This window comes from Thalassophryne amazonica, chromosome 3 (genome assembly GCF_902500255.1).
Source record: "Thalassophryne amazonica chromosome 3, fThaAma1.1, whole genome shotgun sequence".
Taxonomy (NCBI): domain Eukaryota; kingdom Metazoa; phylum Chordata; class Actinopteri; order Batrachoidiformes; family Batrachoididae; genus Thalassophryne; species Thalassophryne amazonica.
This window is the reverse complement of record NC_047105.1, coordinates 35,108,471-35,135,132: the sequence shown is the minus strand read 5'-3', so window position 1 is coordinate 35,135,132 and position 26,662 is coordinate 35,108,471. Positions and strand designations below refer to the sequence as shown.

Below are 26,662 nucleotides of genomic sequence, written 5' to 3'. Positions count from 1 at the left end.
CTGTAGCATGGCCCAAGCAGAGGGTTACCCCTTTGAGTCTGGTCTGCTTGAGGTTTCTTCCTCAGGGGGAGTGTTTCCTTTCCACTGTTGCTCTGGAGGTTGGACCTTACTTGTGAAGCACCTTGAGGCAACTCTATTGTGATTTGGCGCTATATAAATGAAAAGAAATGGAAATAAACTGAAATTGAAGGGTAGTTAAACCTAATTTTGAAAGTCTTTCTTCATAAGACATGCTGCAATTCTAGAAAACAACTTTGTGGCCCTTCTCTGCACTTTTTCTAAAGTATTTTTATCTTTCTCAAGGTATGGTGCCCAGACTTGGACACAATATTCTAGATGGGGACTATCAAAGGTCTTATACAAGAGAAGAAGTTATTATAATATAGTTTGTAATGATAGTAGTATTTGTACACATAGTTCGTGTGATTCCCTTAACTTTTGTAATTTTGTTGCTGCTTGACGCCATTTTGGGTGAGACAACATGGCGGACCGTGACTTCAATATGACCTTTGCTCCGGATGTACCCAGGCGCACACAGAGGGGGGAAAGATGGCAGCCTGCCGCGACAAAGTTAATGAACCGGGCGCAGCTCTTTACGGCAACTTCATAAATTATTACACGTTTAATCCACCAGAAAAACGTTTGGAACTGATTCCAGCGACGCTGCTGCAGGATTTCGGCCTCGGTGACGGACAGCAGACGACACTGATACTGGACGTGGGCTGTAACTCAGGGGTAAGTGCTGCTACGTGTTCCAAAACATTTACAGTTATTTCAAAAGCAATGTGGTCAGTTTATATGTGAACTTAATATATATATATAAAAAAAAGTTTTCAATGTTGGATTAAAAAAAAGCTACAGAATGAAATTGGTTTAAGTTTGGGTCGTTTTTGGCAGGAACTGAGCATAGCCTTCTACAAGCATTTGGTGCAGAACACTGAAAGTGGATCAGACAAGATCTTTCTCCTGGGTTTCGACTTGGATCAGACCCTGATCCAGAGGGCTCTGGAATTGAACCCCCTGCCGGCCAGCATCTCCTTCATCCCTTTGGATGTCACTGAAGACACTGAGCAGCTGCAGGACTACCTCAGGCTGCACGGCTGCAGCCGCTTCCACCTGTGTCTGTGCCTGGCGGTCACCATGTGGGTCCACTTAAACCACGGAGACGCTGGCCTGCTGCGGTTCATCTCTCACCTGGCCTCCATCAGTCAGTACCTGCTGCTGGAAGCCCAGCCTTGGAAATGTTACCGCTCTGCAGCTCGGCGCCTGAGGAAGCTGGGCCGCTCAGACTTTGACCACTTTAAAACGCTTAAGATCCGTGGGGACATAGCCAAGGAGGTCACGCGGCACCTGGAGACTGACTGTGGCATGGATCTCATCCGGAACTTTGGCAGCACTGCCTGGGAGCGTCAGCTGCTGATGTTCAAGAGACAAACGTGAGCATGTGCTGGCTATTGCAAGGGAAAACGGGAATAATTCGATATTTCGTAGCTGTTGATATTGTTGGGCGCCCTCTGCTGGATAGAGCTGAGTAGCAGTAGCGCCACTGTAAGGTTAGGTCAGAGAACATCACGTTACTACATTCACACCACAGAACTGCCTTGGGTCCTGGATGGCAACCACCCAGACAGACAAGTCGCTCAGAAGCTGTAGTGCCACACCCTCATTTCAAAGAGCCAGTTTAAAGAAAAATAACATTTCTCAACTCAAAGCTCCAGAAAATTAACGACTGCCCCATCTATATATTAGCCCTTCGGCTGCTCCCTTGTTTGCACTTGGGGTCGCCACAGCAAATCCAAGGTGGATCTGCATGTTGAATTGGCACAAGTTTTACGCCGGATGCCCTTCCTGACGCAACTCCACATTACATGGAGAAATGTGGCAGGGGTGGGACTTGAACCCGGAACCTTCTGAACTGAAACCAAGCGCATTAACCACTTGGCCACCACCCCTGCTCCCATCTATATATTAGCCCATGGGCGGAAATTTGATGTTGATCTTTGAGCATTAACCGATCGTAACCAAAATCAGTATTTTTTTTTTTTTCTCGACCACAGGCCAAATGTACCTACCAGGTCAGATGAGGTATTCTTAACGTTGTCTTGTTCACATAGATACATAGAGACCAAAGTGATTGCAAGCGTATGCCTCCGGCAGTGTTGCAATAATCATCGGAGTGAAATGGAAAAACACACTTGGGCTGACTGAATTCTGCCTATTCCACTTCCTGTTGCTCCACTTGTGGGCACAGTGGCACTTTGCAGCACTTGGCATGGCAGCCGGGTGCCCAGCAGATACAGTTACAATTGATACTGCGTGTTTTTTTTTTTACCATTTATAAAATTATTCGTCTTCCATCAATTTATATGGCAATGAACTTGACTCCATTTACTGCAGTTGTGGAAGATAAATCCAAACACTTGGAAATGAAACATTTGGAAGCAGATTCGGTGCAGTCGATACTGCAGTGTGAAGCCACACACATCATTCAGAAGCCGTCGCAAGTACAGTGCATCTCAAAACTATTCACAACACTTCACTTTTTCCAAATGGATCATTCCATATGAAATCACCAAAGGTCCCAGTTTTATGGTTTTAGAATTGCCTGGTTTTGATATATTTTGTAGTGAGTGTTGAGAGAAGAATGGTCATTGGCGGCAGCTCAATATCTTGTTTTGTTTAGATTCTATGGAGGTTTTAAAAAGGGGGCGTGTCCGTGTTATAACCCCGTGTTCCGTTTGTGACCATGTTTACTTGGCCATAAATCAAAAACTAGAGAATATATTAACTTGGTATTTTCAAAATTTGTTTATTCTGTCTTAAAGTTTATGTAAAATCTACAGTTATATAAATTAACCCCCTGATGGCCATGCCATTAATTACCAAAAAATGGAATTTGAAAAAAAAAAAATGTTCCGAAAGTGTGCTGACTTTGATGTGCATTTAACCATATTTGCCTTGTCATGTAAAAAACGCTGTTTGGCATGTTGGTAGTACTAATGTTAGGCTTCCTTGGGATACAAAGAACACCACCACAGTGTCCTCAGATTTTGCCCAAAATTAACTCTTGTCCGGCTTTTTTTTACCAAATATGTTCCTTTGGCGCCCCCTTTTGGGCATGTGGGCATCTTTTGATTTTTGTTTTGTTGGTCTCAAATGAAAGGTCTTCGTTGGAACTTCAAATTAAACCTGGTACCAACATCTAACAAAGAGGCCTGATGGGAAAACAAGTGCCCTCTTTATTGGTATTGGATCTTCAGTTTTCAGCTTAATCAAAATGTACATGACAATGTACTTAAATGTACAGGAAATATGACAATCTATACGATAGCCATTCTGAAATCCAGCCAGCATGTATACACATACATTGCTACATTATAAACAATGTCTGTATCACTGAATAAACAAAGCACAGTAACTAACGTGTAGCTAGCTGTACATAAGCTATGCCCATGCATGGACTAACTTAAGTTCACGCAAAGGTGGTCATTAATCATATGAATGGAATTTTTCCTTAATGGTGACTTCAGACTCACCTTGCATAGGTTTGCTTGTGACAGGGATCATTCTTAAAAAAGAATGATCCCTGTCACAAGACACTGTGGTGGTGTTCTTTGCATCTCAAGGAAGCCTAACATCAGTGCTACCAACATGCCAAAGAGCATTTTTCAAATGACAAGGCAAATAAGGTTAAATGCACATCAAAGTCAGCACACTTTCGGTACTTTTTTTTTCAAATTCCATTTTTTAGTAATTAATGGTGTGACCCCCAGGGGGTTAATTTCTTCAACTGTACATTTTACATAAACTTTAAGACAGAATAAACAAATTCTAAAAATATCAAGTTAATATCTTTTCTAGTTTTTGATTTATGGCCAAGTAAACATGGTCACAAATGGAACACAGAGGGTTAACACTGACATGCCCCCTTTTTCAAACCCCCATAGAATCTAAACGAAACAAGATATTGAGCTGCCGTCAAGACCATTCTTCTTCTCTTAACATGAGCTACAAAATATATCAAAACCAGGCAATTCTAAAACTATAAAACTGGGACTTCCCCTTATTTTGGATGATTTCATATGGAATGACCCAAATCTTTTTGGTTACAGCCTTGTTCCTCAAAATTCTACACACAATACCCCAATAATGACAGTGTGAAAAAGCTTTGTTGTTGTTGTTGTAGATTTATTAACAGTAAAAACAAACAACAAAAAAAGAAATTACGTGTACAGCCTTTGCCATGAAGCTCAAAATTGAGCTCAGGTGCACCCTGTTTCTACTGATAATCTGAGATGTTTCTACATCTTAATTGGAGTCCAACTAGGGTAAATTCAGTTGATTGGACATGATTTGAAAAGGCACACAGCTGTCTACATATAAAGTCCCACAGTTGACAGCGTATGTCAGAGCGCAAACCAAGCATCAAGGAATTGTCTATAAACCTCCAACACAGGATTGTCTTGAGGCACAAATCTGGGGAAGGGTACAGAAACATTTCTGCTGCTTTGAAGGTCCCAATGAGCACAGTGGCCTCCATCATCCGTAAATAGAATTTCTGATCTCCAGGACTCTTCCTAGAGCTAGCCGCCCGTCTAAACTGAGTGATCTGGGGAGAAGGGCCTTAGTCAGGGAGGTGACCAAGAACCCGATGGTCACTCTGTTAGAACTCCAGCATTCCTCTGTGGAGAGAGAAGCTTCCAGGAGGACAATAATCTCTGCAGCAATCCACCAATCAGGCCTGTATGGTAGAGTGGCCAGACAGAAACCACTCTTTAGTAAAAGGGTGTGAATACTTATGTACATGTTTTCTTTTTATTTTTAATAAGTTTGCAAAAAAAAAAAAACTTTCACATTGTCATTATGGGGTATTGTGCGTAGAATTTTGAGGAAAAAATGAAATTCATCCATTTTTGTCCTGTGGAACTCTGGAAATAAAACTGATTTATAACTGTTCTGGTTGTACGTATTGGAAAATGGTTGTAACATCTTAACAGGGCAGATATGTGAAATCTCTGTGCTGGCAAAAGCACCAAATTTTTCAGACACTGGATATAATAACTTATTATTATAGAAATGCCAAGCTCAATTTTTTTCCCCATTAAGAAAAAAATGCGGAAGGAATGCATTCAGTATGTACCATTTTTTTTTTTTTATCATGTTTTACATGCTGAATCCATTCTTTATGTAAAAAAAAATAAAAAATGAGGGAGGAGTTGAGCTTGCATTTTTTTAAATATACAATCAGTGATACTTTTACACATCTGCCACTAATCAGTGAGACCAAACTAAACCTTTAAATCTGTTTTTACAGTTTTAACATATTCATGTGTGATGCATCTGTTCTTAAGCTGTTCCTGATAAATGACAAAATTAAATTTCAAATTTAATCACAACATTTACTGATAATTTTATTACAAAGTATCACTGATGAACATTACAGTCAATATTGATGTCAGCAGCACATTTAATAAAAGTGACAGAGGCCAGTGTTCTGGAGAATCTTTGAAAGTGTCACATGGTGGAGACGTAATGACTAAAGTAGTGGGATTGAACAAAAGGACAGAGGTTGTGTTATCATAATATATAAATGAAATAAATGATGAAAATGATCAATCTTTTATGGATAAATGGTCATTGTGGAGATGACCTTCCTGATGAGAAGACTTGAGCCTATTTTGGTTAAATGTAGTGTTTGGTCCCCCAACCAACCTATTAGCATAAAAAAAAAAAAAGTGCTAAATCAACATTTGGATCCTGTGGCAACCCTCAACAAAGTGGGAGAAAATGAAACAGTTCCACAACTGTAGCTAAAAGGAGCAGCACAGTGTCTCAGTGGGGAGCACGACTACCTCACAGCAAAGTCTGGGGTTAGATTCCACCCGTGGTAAGTTACTATCTGTGTGGAGTTTGCATGTCTGGGTGGGTTTCCTCCCACTATCAAAAACATGCTCCTTTCTCTGCCCCTGACCAAGGCGACGTCTCTACGTCCAGAGTTGGTCTTCAGGTGCCAGACTGTGACTGCTTACTGCTCCTAGTGGTTGGAGTGTGTCAGTACAGTTAGGATGGGTTCATCTATATGAGGACAATAAAGGCCCTTCTTCTTGTGTACTGTCTAGGGACATGTGGAAAAAGTAAAGTTATACACTTGTACAGACTGTATCCATCATTTACAAAGACAATGCACATCACATTATTAGCCCCGGCCACTTGCATAATACTAAGTATCTGGTAATTAAATATATACAATGGTTTTTGAAGTACTGCCTGCCAATGTATCTTTCATAATCCTGGACCTGGCTGCATAAAAAGTAGGAGGAAAAAAAAATACTTGAGCATATCATGTCCACCTCCCATCACGCAGGTGAACTCTTGATATTTTAGATTAACATTTTTCATGCTTGCCTTGACAATTGGGGGCTGAGTTGTGTGCCACCCTTGAGCCAACACCAGGCCCGTCTGACCTCAGGAGGATGCTTCCTCCCTCCAGGACGTATACGGGTGATTCTTAGACTACAGGCACTTATGTCCTTTGATCATATTGTATGAAAAACAGAAAAAAAGGGGAAATTTCACACTTTTATAGTTATCTTTACAATGAAAGTGTGTTAAGAAATTTGTTCTAGTAGTCTGATGACTTTTTCACCTTTTTTCAGCATCATTATATGCAAATATTGCCGTTTTGTGCTTGTCCCACACCGACTTTTGATCTTCAATGATAAAAATGAATGGTAAAGAAATGTTTTTTCTAATGTTTTAAAATATCTCTGAATAAAATAATCAAAACATAATTGGGGTATTCAATGTCATACAACTGTTGTGATTTTTTTAAACAAAATGTAGTTGTCCCACACTATTACCGTAATTTCCACCACAACACTGTAATGTCCCTTTAAACAGTTTGTATGAAAGATTGTTTGGGTAGTTTCTATGGAGATAAACAGTGACATCAGAGCACATGTATATAGCGCCAAATCGCAACAAACAGTTGCCCCAAGGTGCTTTATATTGTAAGGCAATGGTGTGGAAATTACATTTACAAGGCCAATAGTGCCCGCAGTTAAAGAATCACCCATACACACACTCACACTTGATCCCATTCTTAATTTTTGCACTCTGACTCACTCCTTAATGTACATATTCATCAGTGCTCAACTGGATCTCTGGGGAAAATCTCTGATACACTCTCTCACAGTTTGCAACTTTTTTTTTGTCATCTGCTTGAAACAGAGGTGACATAAAGCTTAAATCAGGTCTAAAACAATTGTACTGCAACCCATACGGAATAAATATGGCACAAACACTTTTTCCCACCACACCTGCAATTGATAGAATTCAAATTCAATCTATTCTGGAATTTACAAACCAATTTTCATAGGTAAAAAAGGGACAGTTTTTTCTCCCCATCCCTAATGTAATGGCATGATATTACAGAGTAATAAATATTCCTTAATATTAAAATGTGAAACTACTAATACAGTACTACTCATATTGCACGTCTTATGTTGATTTATAGCACAACATCAAATAACAGCTTTGCTGGTTTTGACGAGCAGACTACATGTCTGTACACCAGTTCTCTGCAATTGGTAATGTGTAAAGGACACATCAACATCCTCTGCTATGTAACTTGAAGGAGTGATCTTCCACTGTACCTCTATATATTTCATTCACGAACAAAAGTTTATGTTCCCATTTTTCATGAACAGAAAGTTAACGGCCTCAGGCTTCTTTTCAGCATAAAAAAGATCACGTCTCTCAAATTTTGCTCACAAATTTGTTAAAATCCATGTTTGTGAGCATGTCATCTTTGCCGAGATGCTACATGAGTATTGCACAGATCAGATGTGGTCACAACTGTTCATATTAAAAGTCCATTTTTAAATAAGTACAACAAATGTGAAAATCTTTGATCTTTTACATGAATTCATGAAAAACTGTAACTTACATACAGCATTTATATTTTTGTTGAGCCCATTTTTAACAGACCTTCTGATCTGCTGAAGGAAGAGACCTGAGCCCTCAATTGTCAACCGCTCCTATGCAGATTTGTGCTTAAAGCGTGTGTACGACTGAGTATTTCTAGTATGAAAACAAGACTGAGAAATGTGTCTAAATACACACAGCCTCTAGTGGTACAAGAGGGGAACTGCAAGAGCATGTACGGTAACCACATCCACATTCTTTATTGGAAGTGGCTAGTCGTACGTAGCACAGCCTTGTTTAACATAGTTTCGGAATCGACACAAATACATCACTTCATGATTGTGTGACCTATACTGACCAATGGGAGAAACACTATGTACCAACAGAAGTTCACTAAATGAATATGGCTACATACAGATAGCCTCAGCCTTCTTTATTTCCTCAAATGACAAGTCCACGATTAGTAATAATGTCAACTTAGAAACAGACGTGTAGCCTCATTTGTGACAAAACCTACAACGGACACCTGTGAAGTAAACGGCTTCCACAAACAAGGCACAAAGAAAAATTGCTTCCCTACCACCTTATATTAAAAATACACCTACGTAATTTTTGCTGCTCAAATTTCATTAGAAAAGATTTTATCTTAAACAGCAGTGCTGTGTTCATGAGCATGTTCGTTTTAACAAGCTTTAATAAAATTTAGGGCTAAGTTTTTTTTAAAGAAATAACATGAGCCCATGGTGGCATTGAAAACAACTGATGGACAGGGTGTCACCACCACAGAGCCCTATTATTATTTTTATTTTAGATTTTTCATCTCACTGTGCCTCACAAGTGCCTCAATGTCAATTTCACAAAAGTTGATTTTCTTCGCTTAGTTATTCCAGTGAGTATCACAAACAAATGGATGTGTTGTTACCACAGACGGTTATCTGAAGGCATTTCTAAATGCAAATGAGCATGAACACGCACAAGCACATGCAATTTATAAACACCTGATGCCGACTACTGTGCAGCTGTTTGATAAATACAGATTTTCTGCACTTACATACATATGAAATTTTGTACAACAGCATTTAGAACCTTTTTTCTGCGCAGGTTGCTAAATGAGAGCCCTGGTCTCTTCTGATAATGAACAAATGAGGGCTCAGTCATTCCTCATAGCACATTTTCCTTAGACTTGTCCTTTCACACACAATCCATCTCATTCAAAATCCATATGCTTGCATTTTCCAGCAAGACGTCTCAATCACACATAATTTTCAGCTTCAACATCCAATCCTATTGCCATCTTGACTGCCAGACTGTGGACACATGTTCTTATCGCAGGACACGAACAAGTTTCGTAAGGAAATAACTTCACAGTTTCCCTCGATGCACCCTGCACAACAAATACACCCAGTTTAGCGCAAAACGATATTGCATCATTCATAATGATCTCCCTTGCTTGTGTATGTCTGATGCTGTTGGAAACTGGGGTGACTTCTGGTCTCTCGTCAACTATCAAAGTCTTTGTTTTGATGGACTCAACAATTTTGTCAGGAGCACTTGTAACCTGCAAATTCATCTGTTCAGGTCGAATTTTGAGATGATGGAAAGCTTCTTTCAGGGGGTAACTGCTGATCCCGCACCTCCCTCTTCTCAATTCATTGTAGTAATACTTCTGAAGCATCTGCAGGCTGAACAGTATGACATCTGCCGGTACGTTCACCCAGTCTCGCAAGGAGTTGAGCACTGAGGTGAACGCCTGACTCTCATAGACTGTTACTGGGATCTCCTCGTCAACATCATACACATCTCTCACAGCCCAGGCGCCGTATTCACTTACTCTTGGTAGAATGAATGAGCGGAAATAATCTAGGAATGGAGTGCTCCACGTCTCGAGTTTCTCAGCCAGCATTTTGGAAAACTGTTGGTAGGTGCTGGCAGCCAAGATCTCAGTCACTTCACCCACATAATCAAACTGCTCTTCCATTGCTTCTTTGTGGTTCTCAACCCAGTTCCTCACACTATCCATCAGGTGTCTGTGACATCCAACCCTCTTCATTGATGTACAGCTCTTTAAGGCTTTTATGATGCTACTTTCATTATCAGTGGCAATCGGTACATTCCATAATCCATTCACTTTGCTTGCTATGACGTTAAAGAAGGCCTCATGATGCTGCTGGAGTTTTCCTTCATGAAGCAGTGCTCCAGCCAACATGACCGGATTGCCTTCAAATGCCATGTGATGAAAAAACAGCGGCGAAATAAAGAATTTGCCAAGTTGAAAAGATGTGTATGAGAGCAGCTGCGACCTGGATGACATGTGAAGCACCTCACTCAGTTCATCAAACATCTGAGCTTGCCCACAGACAACAACAAGGTCTGGGTATGTTGTGATGTTATGTATGAATCCAGGACTGTTGGACGCAAGTTCATGAATATTTGCAGTCGTATCCCTGCTTGATGGCCAATCCTGGCTGACTCCAACTTGCACGTTATAGACTTGTTTCAGGTTCCTACAGACTGAAGTTGCATCATCGTCCATTGAAATGGATACTTCTTCCTTGAATATTTTGTGTGGCAGGTCCTCTGTTTTAATTGTATCTGTCAGTGTCGTCAGAACCAATGGGGTCGTGGGGAAGAAATCCTGTGCCAATCTCTTGGCATTGCCACGAGGGCTTGGTTCAAATGGAGGCTCAATGCCCATGTAGTGAATGAGAACTCTGCAGCTGTCGTCAACTAAAGTAAAGACATCCTTCTTAAAATCTTTTGCTCCACCTCGGAAGTTTTTCACATAGAAATAAGTCTTTGCAATTTTTGGGTTAGATCGCGGCAGTTTAGCAGTACCCTGATTATGCCATTTGTGTCCATCTGCTTTCCAGTCATTCCTTTGGAATGGCCCTTCTGCCTTGAAGAGGAACACCTCCCCGCCGTGGGGTCTGAACGGGATAGATGCTGTTGTATTGAGGCTCTTATCGTTCAGTATACAAAAAGCCTCCTCTACCGTTATTGTTGTGTGTCTTCCTTTTTGGTAAGTTCCTGGTGATATGTCCACTTCATAGAAAAGTGTCTGTGATTCCATGGTGCTACAATCCAAGACTTAAAAAAAAAAAGTAGAGAAAAGTTCTTACGTTTTATGAGTATACAGGCATCCTGGCAGCGGTCGTTATTTAAAGATAATCCTGACTAAATCTCACTCCCTCACACAAAAAACAATTAAATAAATAAAACCATTCTAGTTACAGACGCTGGAGTCTCCAATCCCCGATGTCCAGTGCGCGAGACAGCGCAGGTGACGTCCCGTTACGGCTTTTAGCGGTTAGCACAACGGCTAACAACTACAAAGCACTGACTGACGATACTTCCCTTTGAAGTCACCCACGGGTACGAACCTGAAAAACAGTGCATTACACAAACATCATACAAAATATAAAATACACCGCATTAATAAAGGTTACGATGTTAGTTTGACGGTATGACGTTCCGTTTACATGTTAAGCTAACGGTTAGCCAGGTGACCTAACACTATTATGGCAGTTGTCTGTATTATACGAATGAACGTGTCTAACGTCAGAAGAAAAAAAAATCACAGCCGTCCTTCCGACAAAAAAAAAAATATTTTGCTTACTTGGGGTATTTTTTTTTTTAAGCATTTTGATTGTTTCGGAATCCGTCAAAACGTCATGTTCCAAAACGTTCCGTTCAATGTTCTTCTGTTAATTTTATTGGTACCTGGCAATTTTTAATTACCGCCATCTACTGGATGGAGGTGGTGGGGGGTCGATTCAATGCTACAAGGTCTCATGAAACAAATATGTCTAAACTGCCTGGCATCCTTGCAAATAACTTACTTGGTTTAAGATTTAGGATTTCTCCGCAATTAATAAAAATAAATATCTCGAATTTTAACCATCCATGGCTTTTTGCAATGGTTTCCCCACACGTCCATAAATCTTGTGTCTGGGCAAATACAGGGCTTTTCTCATATTAGGTGGTTTGCGGCCTTTCAACCCAAAATAAAACTGGTTCTTAACCTGAAAATTTCACTCATGGCTGAGATCAAGACTGGAAGCATGCACATGTGGGGATACCTTTGGTCCTGGAACTGTGACCTTGCTTTGACAATACTGATAACTCTCCTTACTTATTTTCCCTCTGGGGATTAATAAAGTAATCTATCTTGCTCATGTCTTTGATTACGTGTATCCACCCAAAACTGGTAGACATGCAGTACAGTTCATGAGATGGCACCAAGGTTCAAATAACCCTGAATGGCAATGGTTCAAGATCCTGTTTCCTGTTTGTGGAAACCTCCTACAGCAGGACAGAAAGCATCCAAGCCCCAACTCCTATAGTATTGTTCCCTTTTGCCATTCTTCAGTTTTAAAAACATGCACATGCAACTTTATATTTTCAAATCCAAGACAATGCCATGTGACTGTACAAAACACAGATTAGGTAGCCTCATCTCACCTTGCAAAACAAGGAAAACATTTTTTCTTTTTTAGCATTTTAATTACAGAATACTAAAAATAACATTACATAAAATGTCTTTTTAAAAAGAACCCACTGAATATTACAAAGGTTGTAAATTTTGTAAAGTTAGGATATAAAATCTTTGAACAGTGGTGCATAATTGAAAAGAAAAATAATTTTCATAAAATGTATATATTAACTATTCTACATTTTTTAAAAATGAGATGGACACATTGCAGACAGACAAGATGAGTGGACACCGCTCTCCTTTCGAAAGAAAGAAGATGCACAGCTAACATCAGCTTAAGTTCTCAAATTATCTCTATGATAAAAAAACACAAACAAAAAAATGAGTTAGCATTTACAACAGTGGACAAACAAAATCAAGACTACAAAGTGACTTGGTGACTGCTCCCAATATTGACCCACAAACCTGGATAAGGTATAAAAAACAAAACAAAAAAAAAAACAACTAAACTGGCCTTGGTTCCATAAACACATACAGTTTCCACAGGTTTAAGCTGTACAAAGAGTAGCGCATTTAGAGAATCCTCATACTTAATTCATTTCACCAACAAGAAAATAGTCAGCTTTCTTTCCACCTGAAAAGCTGCAGACTGTGGAGCCAGACACAGCCGTTCTTATGTTCTACCACACAACCGCTCAGTCAGGTCCACCGAACGCTACCATGGTCATATATTTCATCATTCAGGATCAGGAGATGAACGAAAAAAAGGAGCAAGAAAAGACAGAAACATAAAGGGAGGGGAGGGCACATGCATATTTCAACAGTGTGCTTTCTTCACCCTGTACCGCTTCATCACAAGCCCTTAAAATGACTTGAATGACCACGAAGATGATTCTGGATTCAATTATTGTTGAACTGCTGCCATTCATCTCTACAACACACTGGCCTGTCGTGTCCATACAGAGGTATTTCTTTTGTCTCCTCTCATTTCATGTTTGGGAGACATATTGTCACTGCCCTGCCCCCAACCCTCCCCCATGTTTTGTTTGGTATTTAAAAAATCCAGAGTGGAAGCAACACGGTTCTTTCAAAAAAAAAGTCAAAGTATGGTTTTAAAAACCGAGTGTTACACTGAGTTGCAGAATTCCTGATCCTCCTGTGCAGTAACACTGGTCTGAGCTGGAGTAACGTGAAAAACACACGGATGAAAACCCAGAGGATAGTCTCAGAAGCAAAAGGGCATCTGAGGAAACAAGGCCTTTAAGAGGAAATGAGGCGGCACCAGCAGAGCTACTTGGGTTTTGTCTATTATTCAGACAGCTGGAGAGCCATGATCTGCTGCTTAACGTGTGAGCTAATGCTGTTTAGGTTCACATAGTCCCCCTGAGTTAGTGCACACATCAATCAGGCTGGTTTTGCCTGATAAGTTTAAGAAATTCACAAAAAGTAGCAAGAAAAAAACAAACAATCATTTAGCAATTTTCTATCAAGCTTACAATTAGCTTTGGATAGAGCCTGTTGCAGGTTTATGTCTGACTGGGGAGGAAACAAGCCGAGTTCATGTTAGTGTGGAGGCGAAGGAGTTGAGTTCTGCCAAAATACGGCAGCCATTGCAACACTATCCACGGTAGGTACAGCTACCTTCCTCGTTTTCTGAAAATTCAGAGTAGATATGCTGGGTGTTTTTGAGTCTAATGTGCAACATGTAGTGCCCGACCAGAAACTGGCTTTTGTGTGATGGTGTCCTGCAGTCCAGAGGACTCGCTGGTGCACGTCTGCCCAGTGGCTGAGTGTTTGAGGATCTGGACAGGTGGTGCTGGTGTTGCAGTCATGCTGACTGTGCATCAGTCAGGCAGACAGGCAGGCAGCTGGGCTGTTAACAGGACTCTGGAGCTGAGGTTACATTAAGGGAGCCGTGTCCATTAAGTTTTTACTGGGGTCCAGGCTGGCAAAGAAGCGAACATCTCTGTCCTTGTCTGACTGCAGAGCCATCACGGTCTCTTCCAGCTCATCAGAGCAGGCACAGCCGGACTCCTTGAAGTAGGCTGCAAAAGAAAAACCCCACAAGATATAGTTACTTTCTTCCAACAACAAACCACTGAGGGATGTGATTTGTGTGTGTCAGGTGATTTGCAGTCAACCTTTCTCCATGATGCTCTGCCGTAGTGCTTTGGCCACGAGGACGCGGACATTAGCCACCGGGTCTGAAGAGAGGCTGAGCAAACTGGGTAAAAGGTGCTGACTGAACTGCTCCATGGACATGCAGTCCTCCTCCACTATGGTCTAAAGAAACACAGGTACACAGAAACAAAAACTGACAGCAAGACTGGACAGGAAGAAGACACAACTGCAAACTCCTTTCACAACAGTTAAAAAATAATCAGAGAAAAATTCTACACTCAGTTTTACTTGTATATGTGCAAAATACACTGTGTGAAGGGTTCAGTCATAACAAGAAGGTGGGCTGAGTGTATTCCTCTGCCACGGAAGTAACCACATTATGCAGAGAGTATGGGGCCTAAGGCCGGGTTCACACGGCAGGATAATTAGGCCGATATCGGACCCGATTTTCCCCTTCTGACAATCTTAAGGACGCCCTGACAATCGTGATGACGCTAAAGATAATCTTATCAGATATTCCTGCCATGTGTGGTGTGTTAAGAGAGCTCTGATCTGCTCGGAAGGACGTCAGGAGCGCTCCGATCGCAAATCGGGGATATTCAACATGTGGGATTTTTTTGGCCCGATATCGCAGCGTGTGTTGTGTCCTCCGACCAAAACAAGCACGCAGCCTGCTGAATGTGATGTGCCGCCAATCAAAGTGAGGTGACGGATGTACGGAGCGGAAAATAAAATCAAAACAGCTGTTCTGACTTACCAGAAAGTCCGGTGGTCGCGCTGTCTCCACTCCTTTAAAGAATGCCTTTTCTTTTTCTTTTTGCATTGTTTTTTTTCCCTCTGTTTTAAAAAGTCCACAAGTATCTCCGTTTGTTTACTCTGAAGTCACGTTTAATCTTGAGAGATTTTGTGAGATTTCCTGTCTGACCTGAGAATGTTGGTGTGTGTTCGTGTGTGGTGGTGTTGTCCTCACCGTGTGGCTGAACACCACACACTGTACAACCAAACCTGTTAGAGCTATGATTTTTTTTATCTTCACGTGTGTGGTCTCTCAGGTTTTGGAAACCTAAAGATAATTTTAAAATCCTGTCATGTGAACCAGGCTTAAGTAAGACAGTAACTACATTTGGATGTGTGTGTGAGAAGGCTTGGACAGGAAGAGATGTCAGGTTACAGGACTATTCCACAGAGCGCCGTTCATTCTCTTAATGCCAAATAGAAAATCGGGGTGCGTTTTGAAGCAACATATTAACTTCTTAAGCCATTATGTAGAAGTTATGGCCATCATCGGCACCGGGTTTGAAATCGGGGATTAAATTTTCGAAGTGCTCAAAAATTTCATCCTGATTTGCAAAATCAGCATCATTTCGTGGTCATGTCCAGGTGTTCGCAATCTTAACATTTTCAATCATGTTTGAACATCTTTAAACAGGGTAGTCCTAGTAAGTACAGCTTGAAATCTGTTTGATTGTGCTCCACTGGTGTAAAAATTTGAAGCTAAAGTGGCGTTTATTGTGGTTTTGCTCAAACAGAGAGGGCCGACTCCCACAAAATGATGTAATCTGGACGCCATTTTGATTGTGTGTAATTGGGGCAGCTTGGCTGCTGCAGTGGAGTGATGTTTTGTAAACAAAACTTTTCAAGTGTACTACAAGCTACTGTAATGCACTGACTTTAGAACACAAGGAAATACTATTACAAATGTTTATTTAAACAGCTGTTGTGATTGTGGAGTGCACAGAGTGGAAAATAAGGCGCTGTAACTATATTATAACCTAGGCAGCCTGATCTTTTATATTTTTAGTTTTATATTTTATATTTACTTTTATATTTTCTGTTGTTTTTAATCAGGGTCTTTTGTCTCTTTCTCTAAAATTGTATTGCAGCATTATTAGTTATTATTACTATTATTGTTGTTGTTGCTGTTATTATTAATATATAAACAAAAATAAATTTAAAAATATTACAATTTGTAATACATTTGACTCTTATGACAACAAACACTGAGCCATTGTTATACAGAAAACAAATGCACACTAATGTGCTGACAGCTGCAACGGCTTAATGCTAACTTTAACATTGAAAATACCATAGACATGCTAACGCGTTAGCATCTGTCCCGTTTTTAAGTTATAAAATACATCTATCAACTGTTTCAGAAGACCACAACAGGTCGGTTTAACATAAAAAAGGTAAATATTACTCACAGACATATGCTCTTTAGGGTTTTAGCGGGGGAAAATTAAGAAAGCAAAATAAAACAATGAACCAATGAAGCATTAGATCGAATCACTGCTTCAATTGGTTCAAGGTTCAAAGCAAAGCCGTGCTGCAGAAAACTTGATTACAGACCTGCTTGCAGGGTCTGTAATCAATGCAGAAAAATCATCATTTTCCTGACCAACACCCCCAAAAACAACAGCCACTCTGAAGGACCGATAAGGGAATCGTTAAGCAAAAAGGTTATTGATGTCGGTGGATCAAATCATTTCTTAACGATACCCTTTGTAAAAGAGTAAAATGCCACTTCCTTGTTTGTTTTAGTCTACTTGGTGCAACTGATAGCCGAACACTCTGTTTCTTTAGATCTTGATGTTTTTCTGATGCTGCTGGTATGATAGTTATGATCCATGGTCATGAAAAATTCACATAAACAGAAACTTTTGTCTCTAATATGACTCTAGAGTGACACAAAGACTGCCATTGTGCGTCTATAGCAACACCCAGTTACACACACTCAAAATGGCGGCATGCGCTCAGCCAATTACAACGCAGCATATAGGAAGTCGGCCCTCTCTATGTTCTCCCTGGCTCAAAGGTGAGCAGCTCGATCACGGTCTGACGGAGGGTGCAGCTCCTTAACATTTTGTTGCTCATGAGGTGTGTCAGAGCTCAACCTTGTATTCTGTATATCATATTTCAAATGAGCTGCTGTTGTGATTTAATGCAAATATAAATAAACTCCAACACATCTGCATTTTTCTACTTGCGAACAGAATGTTGTGTAAAAAAAAAAACAAAAAAAAAAAAACGAACTCAGACCTACAGACCTGACAGATGAAGGCAAACGCCTGCCGTCCCACCCACTTGGGACAGTGGCAGAACCTGACTGTGAGCTCATTGATGAAGTTCAGGCCCAGATCATGAGCACCACATGCATACAGCTTCTGTAGGATCTCTACAACCTGGGAACAGTTCAAAACTCAATTTATTACACACACAACATGCAGTTGGTTGAGTTAAAGTATTAGGAGAACTATCATGTCAAACTAATGAGGAAAAAGTACAGTAAGTATACTACGCAGTCTCCGTACCTACACTGAGAAGATGAAATACCAACCATCAGCCAGGACATTATTATAACATAATGAGAAAATCAGACTCTCCTCCTTTTCATCTGAGATGTTCCAGCATTTCTGCTGAAAATACTGTTGTCGACTCACCAGTTTGTACGAGATCCACCTGACTTCAGAGACTTTGTCAGAGCAGAGAGTGAGCGCTATCTGTCTGAGGTAGTCGTACACATCATAGTGGCTGTACAACTCGATGATCAAAATTAGCTGCCTGCAAGGAGAACGACATTCCAGTAAAACAAGCATCGTGGTACTGTCAGTTACTACTATCCTGGTTACACACCTAAAACTCCCTTTCAATTCCTGCATACAACCCCTGGCAAAAATTATGGAATCACCGGCCTCTGAGGATGTTCATTCAGTTGTTTAATTTTGTAGAAAAAAAGCAGATCACAGACATGACACAAAACTAAAGTCATTTCAAATGGCAACTTTCTGGCAGTCAGTAACGGTTACTTTTTTAGACCAAGCAGAGGGAAAAAAAATATGGACTCACTCAATTCTGAGGAATAAATTATGGAATCACCCTGTAAATTTTCATCTCCAAAACTAACACCTGCATGAAATCAGATCTGCTCGTTAGTCTGCATCTATAAAAGCAGCGATCACACCTTGGAGAGCTGCTGCACCAAGTGGACTGACATGAATCATGGCTCCAACACGAGAGATGTCAATTGAAACAAAGGAGAGGATTATCAAACTCTTAAAAGAGGGTAAATCATCACGCAATGTTGCAAAAGATGTTGGTTGTTCACAGTCAGCTGTGTCTAAACTCTGGACCAAATACAAACATGGGAAGGTTGTTAAAGGCAAACATACTGGTAGACCAAGGAAGACATCAAAGCGTCAAGACAGAAAACTTAAAGCAATTTGTCTCAAAAATCGAAAATGCACAACAAAACAAATGAGGAATGAATGGGAGGAAACTGGAGTCAATGTCTGTGACCGAACTGTAAGAAACCGCCTAAAGGAAATTGGATTTACATACAGAAAAGCTAAATGAAAGCCATCATTAACACCTAAACAGAAAAAAAACAAGGTTACAATGGGCTAAGGAAAAGCAATCGTGGACTGTGGATGACTGGATGAAAGTCATATTCAGTGATGAATCTCGAATCTGCATTGGGCAAGGTGATGATGCTGGAACTTTTGTTTGGTGCCGTTCCAATGAAATTTATAAAGATGACTGCCTGAAGAGAACATGTAAATTTCCACAGTCGATGATATGGGGCTGCATGTCAGGTAAAGGCACTGGGGAGATGGCTGTCATTACATCATCAATAAATGCACAAGTTTACGTTGATATTTTGGACACTTTTCTTATCCCATCAATTGAAAGGATGTTTGGGGATGATGAAATCATTTTTCAAGATAATAATGCATCTTGCCATAGAGCAAAAACTGTGAAAACATTCCTTGCAAAAAGACACATAGGGTCAATGTCATTGCCTGCAAATAGTCTGGATCTTAATCCAATTGAAAATCTTTGGTGGAAGATGAAGAAAATGGTCCATGACAAGGCTCCAACCTGCAAAGCTGATCTGGCAACAGCAATAAGAGAAAGTTGGAGCCAGATTGATGAAGAGTACTGTTTGTCACTCATTAAGTCCATGCCTCAGAGACTGCAAGCTGTTATAAAAGCCAGAGGTGGTGCAACAGAATACTAGTGATGTGTTGGAGCATTCTTTTGTTTTTCATGATTCCATAATTTTTTCCTCAGAATTGAGTGAGTCCATATTTTTTCCCCTCTGCTTGGTCTAAAAAAGTAACCGTTACTGACTGCCACAATTTTTTTCCTGATTTCTTATAGTGTTTCTTAAAGCCAGAAAGTTGCCATTTGAAATTACTTTAGTTTTGTGTCATGTCTGTGATCTGCTTTTTTCTACAAAATTAAACAACTGAATGAACATCCTCCGAGGCCAGTGATTCCATAATTTTTGCCAGGGGTTGTAGATAAAATTGGGTGGCTTTTTGAGGCCAGACAAGAAATTAAATAATCTCATATTGAGCCACATTTAAAAAGATGAGATAATATCACTTTCACAACAAATGCATACATAGAACTCTAAAGAGGTCAACAACAATTGCCACTTCAAACTGTTTTCAGTTTGGAGAGCTGCTATTAGGTGTAAGTGAATACTGTATTGTTACTCAGGTTCAGGTGATCGGTGACCCCATATAGTGTTAAAAAGATTTGTTAGTTGATTAAAATGACCAAACCTCTTAAAATAAAGAAATAAATGTCACCAGCTTACTCTTAAGGTCATTTCTGCAGGTTTTAACCTCACAGCACATCAAATACACCATGCATCATTTAGAATATTTGTGTTTTATTTTCTTTTAAGACATATCACACAACCAGTAGGTCAGGATTTTAATCCTGGCCACCACAAACAACCATCAAAACTCATATCTTTTCATTGGTGATTAAGAAGACTGGAAGAAAGCTAAAACTGAAATGTCATTATTTCTAAATCTCTGGTCCTGGAAGAGGGAAAGGAGACGTACTCTGCCAGCTCATATCTGAATCTCCAGTTGCGGCTGTTGTCTGTCACCATGAACTCTTGCAGCTGGTATAAATATTCTCTCCTCTTGTCTGCATGGAGCAACTGGAATAAAGGATGATGGGGGGTGGGTGGGGGGGAAAAAAAAAATCATATCTTAATTTTTGTTTGAAAGTAACAAAAATGAGAGATGTGTGAGCAAGCTCACAAAATGATACCCTCCACTATGCAATACTAGTTATTTGTATGCATTATACTGTATATCAGCAGTAGTAAATCCTTTGTGAAGAACCCCTGAATTAAAACTGGTCAACTTCTGTAAATGTGACAAATAAAATCTATTTAAAAAAGGACAAACAACACCAAAATTCAAATTATCTCCCCATGAAAACTTGAGACCAGATTTATTTTCTATGCTCATATTCACATGCTGGGCTACTCATCATGTGAAGTTTAAGTGAAATGGATAAAGCAGTTTAGAAGGAGTTGCGCTTATGGAGTCACCATCATATGATGTACCAATTAAAAAAAATTCCAATCATCTACCTCTGACCAAAATGATTTTCAATGAAATCCGTAATACAGTTGACGACTAGTTATACTTACAAAATCAATGTCATATGATGCCTCAATTAAAGATAAAATCCAATTATCTCCTTTTGACAACATCAGAACAGAATTATTTTCCTTAATCTATATTTTTATATGCTGTTCATAAGTTTCATTGACGTTCACCAAACGGTTTAAGAAGAATTGCACTCACAAAATTCACAAAAAGACAAGGTGATTCCTACATACCTGGTACCTTCTAAATTTTTGTAGGGCGGAGGTTGAGGGTGGGGGTGGGGCATTAAATATCACTATGGTCTACACAGAGTTTATAAAAATGAGGAACACATACATCCAACATACCGTTTCATTTAATTTGTGACTCAAGGTTCAGTTTAGTGTGAAATATTTTGAGAAAAAAGTTGAAAGAAAATTACAAATGTGGGGGTTTTTCGACTAAGGCCTTGTATGACTGAGCATGCTGATACCAGTCCAGGTTACTGCCCCCAACCTCAGTCCAGAGCCACGCACTCCAACGTCAGACCACCTGGCTGCAGCTAATTTATCTCTTAAATGTTTTGCATGTGAGGAGTTGCACCATCTTACCTTGAGGAAGTCATAGAGGTGTTTAAGAACACCAATGCGAACCTCATCCAGGTCTTTGAGGAAACCATTGAAGATGGGTACCAAATCTGCTGCAGTCAGCTGGTCCCCCAGGATAACTGCCAACTCGTGGATGGAAAAAGCCAGGGTACGCCGCACCTTCCACTGACAGCGGGAAAAGCAGTGATGGGGAGAGAAAAAAAAGAAGTGTGAAAATAATTTAAAGGATTACAGTAGCTCTAAATATGTACACAAGTACATGATTGAAAGGATTAAAAAAAAAATTAAAGAAAAAAAATTAGCTCTGCGACCAATAAAGTTTCAATACTGTTTTTGTCGCAACATCTGAGATGAGGCAAGATTCCTATTAGGATTTCAGAAATCCTAATCAGTATAAAGACGTTTTACACAACAGCTATAATGATATTTTCCAAATTATATTCAAAGGATTCAGTGGAACACAAACCAGCCCCTGAATAACTACTGCAGATTTCATCATAGGGTTAATGTTTTGATATTCTATCTAACTATCACATGGACAGTGATTAGTATTCCTGTCCTGTTTGGACAAACATTAAATCTCTACATGAATCAGCTCAACAACTGAGACTTATCTGTTAACATAGTTAAAGTCTGCTAAAGTTAAAGGACTTCAGTTTACTCTGGAAGAAACATGATCCAGAAGCAAAAAGTATTATTAGCCGACCTGACTGTGTTCTCTTCAAGTAATTTGCTTAAATGCCCTCAGGGTGGCGCCATCTTGCACCCCTAGGAAAACAATCTGTGACGGAAGCTCCTGCTAAATGACCAATGTCAAGCGTAGCTTGTTTTTAACCTGGTTTATGTGTAAGCCCATAAAGATATGACCATATACTCTGATGGCCAGTAGGTTAGAATGTTGCTGCCACGTATGTTATTAGTATCTTATTTTACTTATTATGAACTATCAACTGAATTACCCACTGTGGTATAAAATTTTCTGAATGTGGATTGTCACCAATAACTAATCATTTGGTGAGTTTTTAAAAACTGACATTTACTTCCAGTAATCAGTGTCAGCTTGTTGTTTAAAAATTTCTTGTGGTTTATTTGATTTTTAATTGACAACACCAAATTTAACATCTTGGGTCCCCATTCTCTACGAACCTGTACATCGGTAGCCAGTGTTTCGTATGTGTCCTTGAGGCAATGCCAGTTCTGACGACCCAGAGTAAGAGCCACCCCAGGCAGACTGAAGGCACAGTGTTTAGCGATCTCCGTATCCACAGTCTGGGCCCGTGCCGGGTCCGTCATAGAGAGGTACTGATCCAGTAGCTGCTGGGGAATAACGTTCTGCAAACAGAACAAGAGGTTAAATAGCAGTGTTAACCAAAGAGAAACAGAAAGAGAAAAGGAATTTAATAACAATACATGTGTCAGCTGTAAATAATTCAGAAAATCTGACAGCAGCACGGACTTACTGACCTGGACCTTTGGTTTATCCTCTGGGCTGAGAGCAGAGTCTTCCTTTGCCTCCTCTTCTAAACTTTCAATCAGATCACACCCCTGATGAAAACATATATATAAACCAATTTAAAAAAACAACAAAAATAAACAAATACACTTTGAAGTTTACAAAATCTCTGGTATCTCATAGAACGGTGAGTATATGCAGTTATTGAACAAAAGCGTATACCCAAGGAATATAAATACACAATTGGCCTGTACCATAAAATGTGAGCAAGGAGGAGACACTTCCTGCTCCTCCACAGGCTCTGTCTGTGTCTCCTCATCTCCTTGCTCCTGGATGGGGGATGACTCCAAAGCTGGCACGGGTTCTGGCTTTTGTACCTCTTCTGGAGGACTCGTTTCCTCCTCCAATGGAACCTTTACAGATACGTTCTCCTCAGACAGACTGAAAGTACTGTTCTCTGGTTCACTTGCTTCTTGGGCTTCTAAAGGGTCATTGTCTCCTGGGCTGTCAAGCTGGGCAGCCTTCAGAGCTGCTGACAGCACCTGGACCTGAGCTAGAAGTAAAAGGTACACAGATTAATCTTAACAGCAAGTTGTCAAATATTCCAAAGAAATATGCAGCCAGAGCTGATTGTTAACTACAAGACACTACATTCAACTATGTTGTCTGAAGTTTAACAATTTCATAATGAGCTTGAGAAACAAAGATTGAGGCACATTTTCTGTCTTAAGGAATTGTTTCACTGTGATGATACTACACACTGACGCAATACACAAATGACTTTAGCCGGTAACAAAGCTGGGGTTTTTTTTGTTGTTTTTTTTTGTTTTTTTAAATCAGGCAATCATCCACACAGTTGCGGGTGTATATAATTAAAGCAGCCATTTCATTATGGTGTCTTTTTTTTTTTGTCAGAGAGCTGGGTGAACACACAGAACTGCTGCATTTAATGACTCTGGAACACAGGTGAACAGCAGCCTGGCGCAGGGATGTGCACACCGACGGACTGTACAGGAGCATCTTTTTTGGACTGCGTTTAAAAAGTGTGACATCATCTTGAATGGATGCTGTGAATTGAAAACCCACACTTTAAAGGGACCAAGTGTGGGAGGGCTGAAAGTTTGGACCAAAGCCATGCCTAAACATACACCAACATCGTGTTACATGGTGCTACATGGATCATATGTGACTTGACATGGATCATATGCAGCGACACGAGCCATTCGAGACTGGCCGGGGATCAAATGACAGGTCGGGCGTGGTTCACTAGAGGCCGATACCTGGCACATGTGAGGTACATAGAGGCGCCTTAGTAGCGGATACATGATAGCTTAAAATGTGGACCATTCTTCAAATAATCTCTGACACATCCATGCGTGGCTCATTATTCATGGCTTATTATTCGGTGGGACCAAGGCTTTAAGTGACAAATACACTCGTACTATAATCAGTATTTTACTACAGCGTTTTGAATCGTGAAAGTTCATCCCAACACCTCCTCTCTGGCCCACTATCCAAGTTCTATTTTTGCCATCTACTGTACAAATAAGAGGCAAAACAATAATATTTTTTTGGTGGGGGTCGCGGGGGCAACAGCTCCAGCAGGGGACACCAGACTTCCCTTTCCCGTGCCAAATTGACCACCTCTGACTGGGGGATCCCGAGGTGTTCCCAGGCCAGTGTGGAGATATAATCTCTCCACCTAGTCCTGGGTCTTCCCCGGGGTCTCTTCCCAGATGGACGTGCCTGGAACACCTCCCTCGGGAGGTGCCCAGGAGGCATCCTTACCAGATGCCCGAACCACCTCAGCTGGCTCCTTTCAACGCAAAGGAGCAGCGACTCTACTCCAAGCTCCCCACAGATGCACCTATAATTATCATAAGTAGTAGGAATGCTGGGAATTACATCAACAATGATCACCCATTTTAGGAGTAGAACATGACATCCTGGAGAAACACCAGCAGTATGGGTTGCAAGCCTCTACTTGCCAGAATCCCAACATGCTTCATAGCCCCCACCTTTTTTTTCCTGAGGGATCAGATTTTCAAACTCAATACATAACAAAATAACTAACAGCACTCTGACAAATAATAGCTGCATCCCTACTCTATATACTCACCTTGTACATCAGGGTCGTCCATGTGTGGTTGCAAACAATCCAAGGCCTTCTGGATCTGGTCACTGGTGGCTTTACCAGGACTGATCTTTGAGTCAAGATATGCACCCTCAGCTTCTTCCTGCACCTCCTCTTTCTTTACCACCTCCACTGTTGTATGACTACTCAGCATCTCCAACTCATCACTGATGTCTGGCAAAGGTGATCTCCAATAGTGAAAAGAATTAAAGTCCTCATCTGTCTGGTCCATTTCTTTTGTGTTTAGTTCACTGTATGTGTTTGTGGAGCTGCTGTCACAATTTGGGGTGGAGACGTTAAAACTGTCATGCACCTCTTCAGGCACAGAAGCAAGACTGTCATCACAGTTGTGCATTTCCTCACTGTCTGTTGTTACAACATGCTCTGGGGATGGTGTTGCACGCCCATCCTGATTTGGAGGTGTGTGAGTAATTGTTCTGTCTGTGCAACAGCTGGTAATTCCAGAACAGTTCAAGGAGTTTAGGGAGCAGTCACTAAAACGAGAAAAAGCACAAGTGTTAAGTGTTTCAGAAGCATAATGTATGCTGTATCACATCAACACCATGCTTTCGGATAACCACCAGCTAGTTCTGACCTTACAAATCTAAAGTTCTGATCAGAGATACAGCTTAAAATCCAACACAAAATGTGTCTGCACTATTGTCGAAATGTAAGCTGCAGCAACCGAGTGTAACTTTTAAAAACTCTTGTAATATGCATAAAGTAAAACACCCTCATAATTAATTAATTAACAGTATTTTCTGGACTAGATGTCACACAGGCGTATTTGTGACATTTGCCTAAAAATGCATAATGAAGAACAACAAATCACATTTATTTTCGATATGAGGTAGTACTGCTTCATGTAAAAACTAAATAAATAATACACTCAAAAATATAAACGCAACACTTTTGGTTTTGCTCCCATTTTGTATGAGATGAACTCAAAGATCTAAAACTTTTTCCACATACACAATATCACCATTTCCCTCAAATATTGTTCACAAACCAGTCTAAATCTGTGATAGTGAGCACTTCTCCTTTGCTGAGATAATCCATCCCACCTCACAGATGTGCCATATCAAGATGCTGATTAGACACCATGATTAGTGCACAGGTGTGCCTTAGACTGTCCACAATAAAAGGCCACTCTGAAAGGTGCAGTTTTGTTTTATTGGGGGGGGGATACCAGTCAGTATCTGGTGTGACCACCATTTGCCTCATGCAGTGCAACACATCTCCTTCACATAGAGTTGACCAGGTTGTCAATTGTGGCCTGTGGAATGTTGGTCCACTCCTCTTCAATGGCTGTGCGAAGTTGCTGGATATTGGCAGGAACTGGTACACGCTGTCGTATACGCCGGTCCAGAGCATCCCAAACATGCTCAATGGGTGACATGTCCGGTGAGTATGCCGGCCATGCAAGAACTGGGACATTTTCAGCTTCCAAGAACTGTGTCCAGATCCTTGCAACATGGGGCCGTGCATTATCCTGCTGCAACATGAGGTGATGTTCTTGGATGTATGGCACAACAATGGGTCTCAGGATTTCGTCACGGTATCTCTGTGCATTCAAAATGCCATCAATAA

At 40.5% G+C, this 26,662-nt stretch overlaps 3 protein-coding genes across 5 annotated transcripts in view; 1 reads left to right on the top strand and 2 right to left on the bottom strand.

The window, feature by feature from the left end:
* Positions 1-391: 391 nt before the first annotated feature.
* On the top strand, positions 392-4,132 carry LOC117506534 (pre-miRNA 5'-monophosphate methyltransferase). The gene is made up of 2 exons (XM_034166035.1): positions 392-735; positions 898-4,132. The coding sequence occupies exons 1-2, from the start codon at positions 550-552 to the stop codon at positions 1,438-1,440; spliced, it is 729 nt and encodes a 242-aa protein (XP_034021926.1). The 5' UTR covers positions 392-549; the 3' UTR covers positions 1,441-4,132.
* A 2,844-nt stretch (positions 4,133-6,976) lies between these two features.
* LOC117506533 lies at positions 6,977-11,620 on the bottom strand. 2 transcript variants are annotated; one of them, XM_034166033.1, is made up of 3 exons: positions 11,543-11,620; positions 11,146-11,306; positions 6,977-11,017 (listed from the first exon to the last, which is right to left on the bottom strand). In XM_034166033.1, the coding sequence occupies exon 3, from the start codon at positions 10,994-10,996 to the stop codon at positions 9,179-9,181; it is 1,818 nt and encodes a 605-aa protein (XP_034021924.1). In that variant the 5' UTR covers positions 10,997-11,017; positions 11,146-11,306; positions 11,543-11,620; the 3' UTR covers positions 6,977-9,178. The 2 variants fall into 2 exon arrangements, with proteins under 2 accessions (XP_034021924.1, XP_034021925.1); XM_034166034.1 differs by lacking the exon at positions 11,543-11,620 and having other exon boundaries at positions 11,146-11,311.
* An 802-nt stretch (positions 11,621-12,422) lies between these two features.
* ppp4r1l (protein phosphatase 4, regulatory subunit 1-like) overlaps positions 12,423-26,662 on the bottom strand; it is a 67,746-nt gene continuing 53,506 nt past the window's right edge. The window contains exons 11-20 of one of the 2 annotated variants that reach the window (XM_034166029.1): positions 25,058-25,566; positions 23,187-23,491; positions 22,950-23,030; positions 22,632-22,817; positions 21,489-21,650; positions 20,338-20,438; positions 17,920-18,040; positions 17,527-17,661; positions 14,500-14,641; positions 12,423-14,403 (exon numbers count right to left, since the gene is read on the bottom strand). In XM_034166029.1, coding sequence (XP_034021920.1) covers positions 14,258-14,403; positions 14,500-14,641; positions 17,527-17,661; positions 17,920-18,040; positions 20,338-20,438; positions 21,489-21,650; positions 22,632-22,817; positions 22,950-23,030; positions 23,187-23,491; positions 25,058-25,566 — 1,888 coding nt within the window. In that variant the 3' untranslated portion in view covers positions 12,423-14,257. The remainder of the gene's footprint in view (positions 14,404-14,499; positions 14,642-17,526; positions 17,662-17,919; positions 18,041-20,337; positions 20,439-21,488; positions 21,651-22,631; positions 22,818-22,949; positions 23,031-23,186; positions 23,492-25,057; positions 25,567-26,662) is intronic. The other variant, XM_034166030.1, reaches the window with a different exon arrangement.